The sequence below is a fragment of the Nelumbo nucifera genome, chromosome 5 (genome assembly GCF_055504915.1).
Source record: "Nelumbo nucifera cultivar China Antique chromosome 5, China Antique-T2T, whole genome shotgun sequence".
Taxonomy (NCBI): Eukaryota; Viridiplantae; Streptophyta; class Magnoliopsida; order Proteales; family Nelumbonaceae; genus Nelumbo; species Nelumbo nucifera.
In genome coordinates, this window is record NC_142653.1 from 5,459,689 (window position 1) to 5,475,216 (window position 15,528).

A 15,528-nucleotide genomic window follows, 5' to 3' on the forward strand; every position below is an offset into this window, starting at 1 on the left:
TGACTTGACGAAGAGAAGTGAAGAAGCTCACCTAAAGGGAAACAAGGACAAAACAATTTCTTTGGAAGGCCAGGAAGGTAAGTACAACAATATTGTTCCTAATCCTTCTTCTTGGGTGACGTCGAAGCTTTTGGGGTTGGGAAATTTCCTAGGGATTTCGATGGAGGGGATGGAAATTGAAACAGTTAAATTTTTGGAAGGGGTCGAACAAAGAGTTCTCATGGAAAGGGGAAAAATGGCGGCAAAAAAAAGGAGGTTCTAACACTAAGAGACATAGAGAAATGATGAGACTTACGTGGGGGTTGAATGATAAGGCGAGGAGTAGTGAAGGGGTAACAAGGGGGTCTAAGAAGTGTTGAGGTGGGGGTGATTGTTTTCTGATAAGTTTTTCATGGAGTTTAAAATTTTATCATGGAATTTTAGAGGTTTGGGTTTGAGAAGGGAAAGATTGGTGATTTGTGATTCCCTGAAGTTGTCGAAGTCGAAGATTGTTCTGCTTCAAGAAACAAAGTTGGAGAATGTAAATGCTGCTATTATCCGAAGTATTTGGGGGGAAGGTCAGGTGAGGTGGAAGGCTTTGGCAGCTTCTGGGAGTGCGGGAGGCCTTTTGAGTCTTTGGGATCCTTCTTTTTGTAGCCTTGTGTCCAGCAGAATTGGAAATTTCTCAATATCTTTAATAATGAAATTACAAGATGGCTTGATTATCCAAATCATAAATGTTTATGGGCCAACAGTTGCAAACCTCAGTGGGGCTTTCTGGGAGGAGCTATCAGATTTCAGAGGTTCTCTGACCCACCCTTGGGTCATTGGTGGAGATTTTAATGCGACTTTATCGGTGGAAGAGAAAAATACGAGGGGTAGAAGAACAATGTCGATGAATTTGTTTGCGGATTTTATCAATAATATGGAGCTGATAGATGTCCCTATTCAGGGTAACAGATTCACCTGGACCAATAATCAAGAAAACCCTACCCTGGTGAGGCTGGATAGATTTTTGGTTTCCTCGAATTGGGATGACTTCTTTCCTGATTTTGGCAGGTCACCCTCCCTAGACCGGTCTCAGATCACAGTCCTATTCATCTTGTTTGTGGTCACCGTGAGAGAACCAGAGCTCCCTTTAAATTTGAAAATGCCTGGTTTGAAGAGGACAAGCTTATTCCTTTGATCAAATCTGTGTGGAATGAGTTTCAGGTGGATGACTCCAGCTCTTTCATTTTGGCAAAAAAATTAGGTGCTATCAAAGGAAAGTTAAAAATTTGGAATTTGGAGAATAGATTGAATTCGGGTACTGAAAAAAAAAGCTTTATTGAGTACCATTGAAGAGATGACAGAGCTGAAGAGGTGGGTCCCTTAACTGAAGAGTTGAAATTAAAAAGATCTAAAGCAAAAATCAGATATGACAAGTTGGCTCTTCAGGAAGAAATGAAGTGGAGGCAAAGAGCCAAAACCACTTGGCTAAAGGAGGGTGATAAAAATACAAATTTTTTTCACAAAATGGCAAATGCCCGAGCAAGAGCCTCTTCAATCAACAAGCTGGTGTGGGAGGATAGGAGTGGAGACTCTAGTTCAGAGATTAAGTCAGTGGCAACCTCCTATAAAAATCTCTATAAGGAAAGTTGGACCCATAGGCCATTTCCTTATGATCTTCCTTTCAATCTGTTGAATGAAGATCAGAAACTTTGGCTTGAGAGACCCTTCACAGAAGAAGAAATAGAGACAGCAGTCAAGAAGATTGAATGTGATAAATCGCCTGGGCCGGACGGGCTTACAAACCTCTTCTACTTAAAATACTGGGACATTGTGAAGAAAGACTTGCTGAAGGTATTCCAGGTGTTTCATACAAATGCATCGCTGTAAAGAAGTTTGAATGCTACATTCATTACTCTCATTCCAAAGATTGGGGGGGCTGTGAACATTAAAGACTTTAGACCTATCAGTCTCCTGCACAGTTTCTATAAAATTTTGGCTAAAGTTTTGGCAGAAAGAATGAAAGGTGTGCTAGGCAGTGTGATTTCCAGTAACCAAAGTGCATTTGTTCTGAGAAGGCAGATGGTTGATTCAATTCTCATTGCAAATGAGTTGATAGATTCTAGAAGAAGAGAGCGTACCTCAGGTGTAATTTGTAAACTTGATATTGAGAAAGCATACGATCACATCAACTGGAATTGCCTGAATTTGGTGTTGGAAAAAAATGAATTTTGGGCAGAAATGGAGAAACTGGATCGGAACATGTGTTAAGACCCTAAAATTTTCTATCCTAATTAATGGCCAATCGACAGGGTTTTTCAGAAGTTCTACAGGTTTGAGGCAGGGAGATCCTCTTTCCCCCTTGCTGTTTATTTGTGTGATGGAAATTCTAACTCTTTTCAGTAAGAAGGCTGCAGATTATGGGTATTGGAATGGTTTTGCTATCTCTCCTGGAAAGGAAAAAGTTAATATCCTCCAGTTTGTTGATGATACCTTATGTTTTGCTGATGCATCTCCGACTCAGTTGGAATCAGTGCTTGAGATTCTGAGCTGGTTTGAAGTGGTGTCTGGTCTCAAAGTTAATTTGAGTAAAAGTCAGATTATCCCAGTAGGTTTTGTCCCAAACTTAGTAGAATGTGCAGAAGTGATGGCTTGCCAAATTGACTCTCTCCCGGTTAAATATTTGGGGTTGCCTCTTTGGGCTAAATATTCTTCCTCTGCGACTTGGGTTTCAATTATTGAGAGAATGGAGAGAAAATTGGCTTTTTGGAAGGCAAAATATCTATCATTTGGGGGCAGAGTGACTCTGATTAAGAGTACTCTTTCTAACCTCCCTACTTATTTCCTCTCTCTCTTCCCCATCCCAATCAAAATTGCAAATAGGCTGGAGCAAATCTAGAGGAATTTTTTATGGAGGGGATGGGATGAGGAAAAGAAGATTCATTTTGTAAAATGGGAGCAAGTGTGTCTCCCAAAGGAAGCTGGTGGACTGGGAACAAGAAATTTGAAGAATTTTAACTCTGCTCTTCTTAGTAAATGGTTATGGAGATTCGCTACTGAAAGAAATGCATGGTGGAGAAACCTTATTGCGGCAAAGTATGGGGTGGAATGGGGCGACTGGAGATCCAAGTGGCCTCAATCAAGAGGGGCTAGTTCCCTATGGGTAGGTATTTTGAAAAATCTTCCTATCTTCTTGGATGGGATCAGATTTAAGGTGGGAAATGGGGATAGAATTATGTTTTGGAAGGATCCCTGGTGTTCAGAGGTGTCTTTGGAAGAAGCTTTCCCCCTCCTGTTCCAAATCTCTGTGAATCAGGATTCTTCTATTGCTGAGAATTTTATTGCTTCTGGGGATTCCGTTATTTGGACTCCGCTTTGCAGAAGAAGCTTGTTTGATTGGGAGGTGGAAGAGTATGTGGCACTATTGGGGTTGATTCAAAATCAGACGATTGATTTAAGCTTGGAGGATGAATGGAGCTGGAAATGGAACACAGATGGTTGTTTCTCTGTTAAATCCATGGTTCTTAAGCTGTATAGTCCAGGTCAGGAGGATTTCCCTGCCAGGCAGATTTGGAATTCATCTAGTCCTTCTAAGATTAATTTCCTGGTTTGGACTATGGCTCTTGATAAATGTCTAACTAGAGTTAATCTGGAGAGACGTGGCATTCAGATTCCAGATCTGTCGTGTGGTTTATGTGGTACTCTTGCAGAAACTACTGAGCACTTGTGTATCCATTGCCCAATTTCCTCGTTTGTCTGGGGACATTTCTTTAAGGCTTTGGAGATTAGTTGGGTAATGCCAAATTCTGTGAAGGAGCTGCTGAACTGTTGGAGAATTGAGGGTCTTAGCAAGAAAGGAAAACTTGTTTGGAATTCCATTCTGGCTGCAGTGCTTTGGTCCATTTGGACTGAGAGAAATAACAGAATTTTCTGTTGTAAAGCTAAAAGTCCAGATGAAATAGTGCAGAGAGCTGTTGGCAAGTTATTCTCTTGGGTGTTGGTGTTGGAGGAGTTTAAACATCAGAATTTGTATCTTTTGTCTTGTTCACTGTTTTGGATGAGATTGTAGTCTGATTTGAGCCCAAGCATCCTTTATGGCCTGGGTTTTGCTTGTAATTTTTCTATGATGAATAAATTTCCTTAACTTTTTTCAAAAAATAAAAAAAATAAAAAAATAAAACACCTCCCAGCAGAAAATAACAACTTTAGGTGGAACAGGTCTAGACCAAATCTCCTTGGTTGGAAAACCCCACTGCCTCAAGGAAGAGCAAAGGGACTTAAAGAAGGAAGCACAAGAAAAGTGGCCTTTTGGATGAGGGGACCATAATCTCACGTCAACACTAAGGGGGTCCAAAAAGACATTACCAAGAAGAGACCACAGATCTGAAACACTGTTAAGTTCATCATCCCTCAAACCTCTCCAAAAGCCAAAATCCCAACTTAAGGACGAGGGTGAAATAGGAGATGGGAGAAAATGAGAGAGAGCTTTTTCCTCGTAGAGGGAAATAGAATAAAGAGATGGGAATTGGTCCTTAAGAGCAACAGTACCCACCCAAGTGTCTTCCCAAAATAAAACAGAATTACCGGAATTGACATCATACCTGACTAAGTTGAGGAATTGAGGGAGGATACTCTGGATTACTTTCCAAGGAGATGCCGACGTTGCTCGCCGTGATACACCCGCATCCCATCCATTTTCCAGTTTGCCATGTATACTAGCTAACACTTCATGCCACAACCTCTCCCTTTCTCTAGGCCACCTCCACAATCATTTTCCTAATAGGGCTTTATGCTTGAGAGTTAACCTTCCTAACCCTAGTCCACCTTCCTCTTTGCTCCTACAAACTATTTCCCAATTGATTAGATGATCTTTCTTTTCCTCCCTTGGCTTCCAAAGAAAAGTTCTCATTAATCTCTCCAGCTTCTTAGCCTCCCTATTAGGAATCCTAAAAATGGATAAAAAAATAGACCAGTAGGTTTGCTAGGGTGGCTCTCAATAAAGTCACTCTACCCTATAGTTCCTCTTCCAAGAAGCTAATCTTTTCTCAAACTTTTCCAAAACTGGGGTCCAAAAACTACTCTCTTTCGGATTAGCCTCTAGAGGGAGACCTAGGTACTGCAAAGGTCAAGAAGAAACGGGACAACCTAGACAATCTGCCACAGACTGAAGAATCCCCTCATTCATATAGATACCTACCACATAGCTCTTATCCAAGTTTATCTTCAAATTGGAGATCTTCTCAAAGTGTTGCACTAGAGCTCTAAGGTTCCTCACTTTTTTCCTGTCACCTCCTTCACAAAATATTATGATATCGTTAGCAAACTGTAGATGGGTTACCCGGACACTGTTCCTTCCTATCCTCCAACCATTCACTTCCTCTTCCCTATCTGCCTTAGAGATTAATCTACTGAAAACATCTGCAACTAAGGTGAAAAGAAACGGGGAGAGTGGGTCACCTTGTCTAAGGTCTCTACAAGCTGGGAAAAAGTCTTTGACCACCCCATTAACCAAGACTGAGTAATGGCAGGAGCTAATACAGCCCTTTACCCAGTTGCACCATCTATCTCCAAACTCACAACACCCAAGGACGTCTAGTAAAAAACTCCAATCCACCAGATCATAAGCCTTCTCTAAGTCTAGCTTACACGCAAAACCTTGATTCCCCGACTTTCTCATGTCCTCTACACACTCATTTGCTATTAAAATCTGGTCTGTTATTTGCCTTCCCTGCACGAAAGCCCCTTGTGCTTGACTAATGATGGATGGTAGTACTACTCGAATTCTCATAGACAACACTTTAGCCAGGATTTTATAGATGCTTGTCACCAAACTAATTGGCCTACAATCCTTAGGGTCCTTTGCATCTATATTCTTTGGGATTAGGGCTAAGAAAGTTGCATTCAATCCAGGGTTTACCTTTTTTTTATCTGCAAATTCTTGAAACACCCCAACAAGATCTTCTTTAATCACATCCCAACAATCTTGATAAAAAGCCATTGTGAAGCCATTTGGACCAGGTGCTTTGGATATATCCATTGAAAACACCGCTTGTCTGATCTCTTCTTCACAAAAATCCCTTTCTATCCAGTTTACTTATTCTTCAGATATCCTATTCCAATCCAAATCTTCCATTGTTGGCTTATTATTCAATGGTTTCCTATAGATTGATTTGAAGTGATCCACAAACAATTTGCTATCTCATCTTGATTTGTTACTTCCTCCCCATTCACCTCTAACTTAGCCACGGAATTTTTTCTTCTCCTCCCATTAGCCAACGCATGGAAAATTTTTGTGTTCCGATCCCCTTCCTTAATCCATTTGTGTCTTGACTTTTGCCTCCAAGAAATTTCCTCTCTCATAAGGACCTCTTCCAAATCCTTCTTTAAGTTTCTTCTCAAAACCCTTTCTTGCTCACTCATCATCCTTTGGGCTTCTTTTGAATCTAATTCCTCAATCCTAGACAACAAATTAATTTTTTGCTCCTCTATTCTTCCAAATTGTTCCCTGTTCCACTCCTTGATTTTGGATCTCAACCTTTTCAGCTTTTTGTGGAATCTCACTCCCTTCCACTTCACCCCACTTAAATCTTCTCTCCGCCACTCCCCAATCAGGTGCACAAAATCCGGGTGAGTTAACCACATATTCTCAAATCTAAATGGCCGTGGACCAGAGGCTATTGTTTCTGGACTTAACTTGATAGGGCAGTGATCAAAAGTGACTCTGGGTAAGGCTCTAGCCATCAAGTTCCTCCAATGACTCTCCCACTCTTCATCAAGAAGGAATCTATCTAATTTCGAACAAAGGGGGTTTTCTTGGAAATTAGACCAAGTAAAATTGGCTTGTAAGAGAGGTAAATCCTTTAGACCACAATTACTAATGAATTCATTAAACTTTCTCATGCTGGTTGTAACTGTTCTTTGGGGGTTGTTAGATTCACTACAGAACCTAATTACATTGAAATCCCCCCCCCCAAGACACCAAGGACCCTTCCATAAGCCTTGTATTCCATACAATTCTTTCCACATCTCATTCCTCTCTCTATAAGTGTTTGGCCCATAGACATTGGTTAGAACCTAGGTAAATCCATCCCCCACATTCCTGACCTTCAAAGACACAGAGAATCTCCCTATTAGCTCATTCGCTGATTCTACAGCATCCTCCCTCCATAATGTTACTAGACCTCTAGAGGCTCCCCAAGAAGGGGCCGAGGTCCAACAAACTCCTCTTGATCTCCATACACTTCTGACCCACCTTTTATCCACTTCTGCCAACTTGGTTTCCTGTATCAATACTATGTTCGGTTTCTCTCTTCTTAGCAAGTCTTTAATAATAGCCCATCTCTTTCTTTCACTTCCCAGTCCTCTCACATTCCAGCTGATGATTTTCATTGAACACTTCTTTAAAAAAAAACCCTTCCCAAGAAACCCACCTTACAGCAGAGTCTTTCTTCTTTCCCCTCTCCCACTAAATTCAATGTCATCCTCAATATCTGAAATCAATCTCTCCACTTCTGATCTCTTCTTCTTCTTCTTCCTTTTCTTATTACCCTTGGTCTTCCTAGATGATGCATTAGCTTCAGCCACCTCTCCCCCCAACTTGGAGCTTCTGTAGTAGTCCCTCTCTTGAGAAGTTACTACTTTCTTCCTTTGATCTAATTCCTCCTCCTCTTTGTACTCCTCCAACAGTGCGCAGATCATCTCCCATATTCTCTCTAATTCCTCCTCCCGTCTCTCTCTAGGTGCCATTCCTCCCTCTCTCAGTTCACTCTCAGGATTGTCAATCTCTCTTCTTTTCCCCCCAATTGGAATTTCCGCCCGGGATGCTGGAGTATCTGCTACAAGCACATAAGGCACATTAGTATCCAAAACCGAATGGACATTCATACCTGTGTTATTGGGGACCGATGGGCCATCATTCAAGGGAGGGGGCTGCGCACAAGGAGAGAGGCCTAAATTTGTTCCTTGTGATTGAGCATGCCTTAGAGAGTTTATAGTAGGAGTCAATACCCTGTCGGCTTTTACAGTTAAACTATTCTTCCCATGCTGTCCTTCTTCTGGTACTACGTTACAGACCAAAGTGTTAGGATTTTTCCTTATCGACCTCATATCCCGATTTTCCTGAGCTACTGGACTGACTTCCCTTGAGAGTGCAGGCAGCACCTGAACCGCAGCTTTTGTTGGACGATCCAAAACATTCGCAACGTCTTCTTCAACTCTTTGTGAATCCTCTTCTTCCTTGTTCTCTTGAAAAAGTACCTCTGTACCCAAACTGTCTTCATCAAAAACGTTCCTCGAGCTGCTCAGATCAATGCTCCCTAGACTTGCTGTATTTTCTGAATCAGTATCACTTGAAACTTCCTCCTCAGAGCACTCATAGTGCTTCCGCTCCTCAAGATCACTTCGCCTGATACTCCTTGGATTGCGTTTTTCCGGCGACATTCTGTTTGATTTTTCTGACGCAATCCAGTGTAAGGAGTACCCAGGAATAGCGAACTTCGCTCTTCGTGGTTTTTGGGCCGTTGTGCTCAATGAAGAAGAAGATAGATGGTGTTTACCATCTATTGACTCCACCCCCTGGTCATGTGACCTTTTAAAACCCTTTTGGGCCCCTTTGATAGGCTGGTAATGTTCGGCCCATATACTGTTTTAGTATGTTGTTCCCCCTGTCCCTTAGATAGGCCCAAAATGATTGGTCCACTATTAATTTTATCCCTCCTTTTATTATTTGGCCCAAATTTTTGAACGGGGTCCACCTCTTTGAGAAGGCCCATTCACAATTATCTGGCCCGGATTGGGTAGAGATTGGGCCCTATTCATTTTAAAGGGATCCAACGTTTCAGCTCCCCTAATCTCTGCCCCCTTCTCACCTTTTGTCATTCGAACAGGTGTATTTAATGTAGAATCTTGAACGCCATGTTACTGCTAATGCGTATGATCTGTCAGGTACCCAGTTAATGCCTTGTTGGTCACGTTTGTGACTTTCCATATTCAGCAAAGCTTTTGAATTTCTAACATCTTGCTTGCCCTCTTTTATGTAACTGTATCTTCCTTGCAGGTTGACCAATCCCTTACTGCCACGTAAGGTTTCTTCTTCAACCTTACCATCTTCCTCCCTTCGAGCTTCCCTCCACATTTCAGCTTCAATGGAGGAAGTCAACCAGACCTCCATGAAAGCTCCTTCATGGGAATCTCCTCAGGCTGCCACTCTCAGGTTCACTTTCCTGGGAATCCCCTCAGGCTTGACACCATTTAATAAGATTGCTGCAGACCTGAGATCTCCCCAGAAAGCACCAGCCAGTCTTGCTCCACACAGTGTTGCGATGGCTTTTGCTGTTTCATCCTTCCACAGATGGAAAGGTAGACCAACCATGCGTACTTTAACTCCATCCATTACCGAAGATTCCTTCGAGTTTGATGATGGAGACCACCTGAATATGTTCACCGAACCCAGGTTATCTTGCAAACACACAGCCTCAATTTCTGGCTTATTATCCAGAGGATCTAGCAAAGCTTTGCCCCCATCAAAAGGAGTTAATACATATGTGGTCGTCGTCCTTAACTGTTTTGTCACCAAATCAGCAATCTCCTCCCAATTTCTACCTGGTTTATCCAACTTCAACAATCGGTTTGTTGGACCACTCTCCTTTTGCCGCAGATATCAATAATGCTGTTCTATTTCCATCTTGCACTAAGGTCGGGGCCAAGTTGTTGGGAGGCTCAAGGTTCACTACTGTCTTCAGGATATCCTCTCTTACCTTTTTTTTCCAAACCTTTTTCCTTTTTCATTTTCATTCTAGATATAAAGTCTCTCAGAGCCTTGACAATTTCAGTCCACCCTTGGCTATTCCTTCCTTCTGGAAAGCAGACCATCTGCTTCCTAGTCTTGTCATATTGCTCTGAAAGTGTTATGAAGAATCATTTGTGGTTTTTCCTGCATTCCACCACATACCTCCTTCCCACCTCTGTTAGAAATTCTTTCCAGCATCTGTCCTTTCCTTTTGCACTCGCTGCAACTGCAAAATCTATTAACCATTCTACCACATTTCAGTCCTACCAACAGCACCGTAGCCGGCTTAGCTTCCCTGATTTTCAAGCTAATCTGCCCTCTGATTCTAAGTTCTTCCAGCAGAAAGTTCTTCCCCTCCACCTTGAGATACTTTCTCCATCGATTGGCCTCCACAAAGTTCTTCGCCTCCATTCCTTTCCTGGGAGGTAGATATTTTCACACCACTGCCAACCCACCTCCTTTGTCCACTGGTCAACTGTTACTTTATTGTTTACCAAAACCTGCAGTTTTCAGAAAACATCTCCAAAGATGCTTCAAGAAAAACACACTTCTTCTCTCCCATTTTGGCTGAACTTGTTAGTAAGTGGAAAGATAGGAAGACCAGATAATTGTCCTGTAGCTAAACCAAGCTAGTATCATTTTAAGTTAACCAGAAGATGAAGTTAGATCTCGTCATCATTTATCATGCAATTTGCATTACATGGGTGTTCAACTATTTTCTTCTAATGATGTCTTGGAGGTTTATTAACAAATTCTGTGTTTCTAGAAAACTTTTCAGATTTTTCAGATTTTCCAAATATCTTAGCAAAACTAGCAAAAGTTTCTCCAACTTTACATTGCAAAAAGTTCATCAATATCAAAATTACAAATCATGGTTCTTCCTTACTATTAGAAAATAAAAATCTATTCAAGTATTCAAGGACCTTACTAACACCTTTAGATTCTAGGTTGAACAGTTCCTTGACATGGTTTTAGAGCATGTTTGACCAAGTGGTCTAGTGTTCAATCCTTATCGCTCCCTTTATAATTAATTAAATTTTAGCACAAGATATGAGTGTGCCTATGCTTGTTCATGCTTGAAGCCCAATTGGCCTTCGCATGAGGGGGCATGTTAGAAAATGGAAACCTATTTAGAGACCTCACCTAACAGCTTAAGCTTTTAGGTTGAATGGTTCCTTGACACTTACCACAAAATCATTTAGAATATATAAAATATATATATTTTTTTAACTTTGAATTTTATTAAACATTAAGAAAAAATTGACATAAATTATTCTTGGATCAATGTGTTTAATAGATAATTAATAGATCCATATTATAGTACTTTTCTAAAGTGAGAATCATTTATAACATGCAAAAATTATTTTTATAATTTTCATACTTTCCAATTTTTTTTTTGGAGAAAATCCATAGATCTAATAAGTTTGGATAACTGGTGTAATTGGATATATGCTGGTGGTTCAAACTGTCTGGACAACCTATAAAAACTATTAAAAAGTTTGGATGAATATTGAATAGTAATTCATTCATCAAAGGTAATTCTATACCAAACTGGTCCAGGAGGAAGAAGATATGTTTTTCCCTGCACATTTAATCTGGTGCAAACACAGCCCATCAAAGGTGTCTTTTTTCTTCTGGACTGCCTATTTAAATTAGATTCCCACAAGAGACAACTTGGTTAATAGGGGTGTGGTGATTGACTCTAAAAGGTGTGTCTTGTGCAACAATGATGAGGAGTCTGTTGATAACCTGTTTCTTCACTGTGGCTTCACCCACAAAATTTGGGTGAGGATTCTCAGAATTTTTGCAATCAGAAGTTGCTGGCCAAAGTCTTTGGCGACTTTTGTCAACAGCTGGAATTTACAAGGCCTAAGCAAGAAAGGGAAATGGTTATTGCATCTGATTCCAGGTGCAGTGTTATGGGTGATCTGGCAAGAAAGAAATTCAAGGATATTTCAAATTAAAAGCTGTCAAGAAGACGAAATGTGGCAGAAGATCGTGGGGAAGCTCTGTTCTTGGTCATCGACTAACTTTAAAGTTGACATTTCTTTTTGTAGCTCTCTGTTTAATTTTGAAAGTCTGTTTGTATCCCCAATGGTTTTGTGGTTTGAATCTATTCTTGTATCTCATTTGTACAGCCTCTGGTTGTACTTTTCTTTTTGAATGAATTGATACTATACTTCTTATAAAAAAAAAAGTAATTCATTCATCTATGCTGGTGATCAGATACTTTTAGCGGAAGTCATGACTGCCGCCATAAGTCCTCAATGGCACAAAGTCATTCCACCTATTCCGTGTTCCCATGTCTTAGATAAATATATGATATAGGTCCTGAACGGCACGGAATCATTCCACCCTTGCCATGTGTGCATGCCTTAAATACTACAGCTGATGGTTTAGCTAAATTGGGCACCTTTAGGGAAATTCTGTACAGTGAAAGAAATCTGTCTCTGTAATTTCTTTTTGCTGGTTTTGCTGTACAGCTGTAGTATGTACATCTCCTCATGTACCTTTCTTTTTATTAATACAATCAGTTAACTCTTATTTCAATATATATCTATATATATAATACGCCCTATATCAGGCATATTGTGTCAATATTTTGAACCTCAGATTGTTTTGCAAAAGATAAGAAATGTTTATAGAGGAAGCACTAGGAATATTTTGAACAATATGCTTCTTTCTTGATCAGATCAATTTTACCATCTTTATTTCCTTCTAAATACAATAATTTGGGAGATCCAACTTGTTTCTTTATTATACAAAAAAAGAAAAAAACTTGTTTCTTTCTTCTTTCCTTTTATTATCTTTCTTGTCTTCCTACTTACTATTTATTTGATTGGGTGGATTTGATCTATTATACATTGCTAATCATGTCTTACTACCATGATCAGATTTATATTCTATCTTCACATGGTGCACCATTTATGGTCTTCAATGAAACTTTTGTCTATTCTTGCTTGTTGCTTCCATTAGGAACTCGGTTGGAAACAATGATGGAATGTTCCCTTCTCCACTGAAACATTTTAGCATGCTGCATGCATGATATGGAAAGCATTGGATGTCCCTTTCTCATTCTAATCCATCTTTGTTTCCTTGTCAAGAATTTATTGACTGACTTAAAGACGTTTGGAAGTAACATAATATTCTCAAATGGGCTATTGGATCCTTGGAGTGGTGGCGGGTGAGCTTTCTTCCAGATGTAATGCCTTGATAAAATGTTCTCACAGATTCTTCATCTAACAATTGATAGCTGTTGATATTATCTGTTACAGCGTTCTTCAGAATGTGTCTGAAACTATCACTGCTCTTGTTACAAAAGAAGGTAATGTTCCACAAGAATTTTGCTTTCATCCCTTTGCTTCTTCTTGTAGATCTTTGGGTTTTCATCCCAGATCCCACTAGCTGTATTGTTGGATGCAAATAATTGGCTCAACAGTTGCTAAATCATCTTTTATTCACATCTCTAACATCCTTTCTAAATGATATCTTTTATAAAGAAAAGTGATGACACAACAAACCATTAATTTGCATCAGCTTCAGATCCTCCAATCCATGCTTAAACCAGCTGAATGTATTGGTGTTTTCAAATTTCAATATATTACCCTATACACAATTTCCTTATCTGTTATCTTACTTGTATGTGGTTTGTGAGTTTATCATAGCCATTTGTATGGAATGAGTAATGAATGAAGCCAATTTACCTAGGGTCCATTTGGTTCATGGACAGGATTGGAATCGGAATCGATATCCTTAGGAATCGGAATCAAAATCACCTATTCCTGACGCCTATTTGGTTCATTTGGAGTTGGAATCTGAATCAATTGAAAAATTTCAATTTTGTATTAGTCTATTTATTATTTTATTATTACTTTATTAATACTTTATGAATATATGAATATTTTATTACTATTTTATTATTTTCTTATTAGTTTATTAATATTATATTATTTTGTTTTATTATTTTAAAATTAATTTATTATTATTTAATAATTAATATGTTAGTATTTTATTATTACTTAATTATTTTATATTAATATTTTATTTGTACTTAATTAAAACTTTAGTAATATTTGTATTATATTTATTAATAATTTTATATTTTATTATTTAATTATTAATTTTTTATTATTATTTCATGATTTTTTTGTTAATATTGTATTATTATTACTTTAATTATATTGTATTAATATTTTATTTATACTTTATTATTATTATCTGTGTTTTTTATTATTAATTTATTAATATTTTATTATAATATTATTATTTTATTATTATTTTACTAATATTTTATTAATATTCAGGTTTGGGGGATTTTTGTCCCGAGTTCTTTACTTATGACAAAATGTGGAATGGGAATCCCATTCACTAGGGGGAAGCCTAGAAGGCTAGAATGGCCATTCCAACAAAATAAATGGTTGGAAATGAAATAGGCCATTCTGATTCTGATTCTAGGCACCTATTCTAGGGGTGATCATGGGCTGGGTAGGAATGGTCTTTCACACTTATAAAAGGGGCATAGTATAGTTCAGGCCTGGGCCCAACACAACCCATACTAGGCTTATAGGCCTAGAATATTAAACATTATAATGTTTTATTTTATATTAAATTAATAATTAGTTTACCATAAATCAGTCACTAAAGAGGAATATAATGGAATGCATAAACTAGCAAAGATGAGAGAAAGGAAAGGCAGAAATTTAAACCATGTTAGATGCATTAAAGATGAAGATCAAAGAGTCTTGGTAAAAAATAAGGAAATCAAACAAATATGGAAAAACTATTTTGAAAAATTATTAAATGTACAACTGGGAGAGGGTGTTAATGGAAGAGAAGCTAGCAATACTAACAGTGTTAAAAATAATACATACCTTTGTAGAGTTAGACCTACTGAAGTAAAAAAAAAAGGTACTAAGTAAGATGAAGGGAAAGGTGTTAGGACCTGATGAGATTCCAATAGAAGTGTGGAAAGGTATGGGAGAGGTATGTGCTTTATGGCTAACTAAGCTATTTAATAAGATAGTAAAAGAAAAGAGGATGCTTGATGATTGGAGAAATAGTAGTATAGTGCCTATATTTAAGAACAAAGGTGATAAACAAAGTTGTATTAACTATTGAGGGATTAAACTCATGAGCTACACTTTAAAACTTTGGGAGAGACTAATTGAACAAAGATTACGACTTGAAAGAAGTGTATCAGAGAACCAATTTATGTCAGGGGGATCAACCACGAAAGCTATATTTCTTTTGAGACGATTGATAGAAAAGTTTAGAGAGAAAGAGAAAGATCTTCATATGGTGTTCATTGATCTAGAAAGGGCTTATGATAGAATTCCTAGAGAGATAATATGGTGGGTATTGGAAAATAAAAGGGGTTCAAAATAGGTATATAGACCGAATTAAGGATATGTACAAGGGGGCAACAACCAATGTTAGAACACCAGTGGTAGAGATTTCAGATTTTACAGTTACAATGGAACTTCACCAAGGTTTAGCACTTAGCCTTTATCTATTTGCATTGATCATAGATGAATTGACTAAACATATTCAGGAAGAAGTTCCATGGTCCATGTTGCTTGCAAATGACATTGTTTTAATTGGTGAAACTAATGAAGGATTAGATGAAAAATTAAGCTTATGGACAAATGCCCTAGAAACAAGAGGTTTTAAAATAAGTTGGACTAAAACAGAGTATATGACATGTAATTCTTTTTGAAACAGGTAAAGTATGTCATGTAATTCTTTTTGAAACAGGAAAGTATATGCCACGTAAA

At 38.5% G+C, this 15,528-nt stretch overlaps 1 protein-coding gene across 2 annotated transcripts in view; it reads left to right on the forward strand.

The window, feature by feature from the left end:
- Nucleotides 1–15,528, forward strand: part of LOC104589131 (Serine carboxypeptidase S28 family protein) — a 40,760-nt gene that overhangs the window by 9,244 nt on the left and 15,988 nt on the right. Inside the window, exons 8-9 of one of the 2 annotated variants that reach the window (XR_016076270.1) lie at nt 12,859–12,938; nt 13,030–13,081. Coding sequence is in view for 1 of the 2 variants with exons in the window: in XM_010247338.3 (XP_010245640.1) it covers nt 12,859–12,938; nt 13,030–13,079 (130 nt within the window). In the remaining variant the exon portion in view is untranslated. Of the gene's footprint in view, nt 1–12,858; nt 12,939–13,029; nt 13,082–15,528 lie in introns of those variants that run through there. The other variant, XM_010247338.3, reaches the window with a different exon arrangement.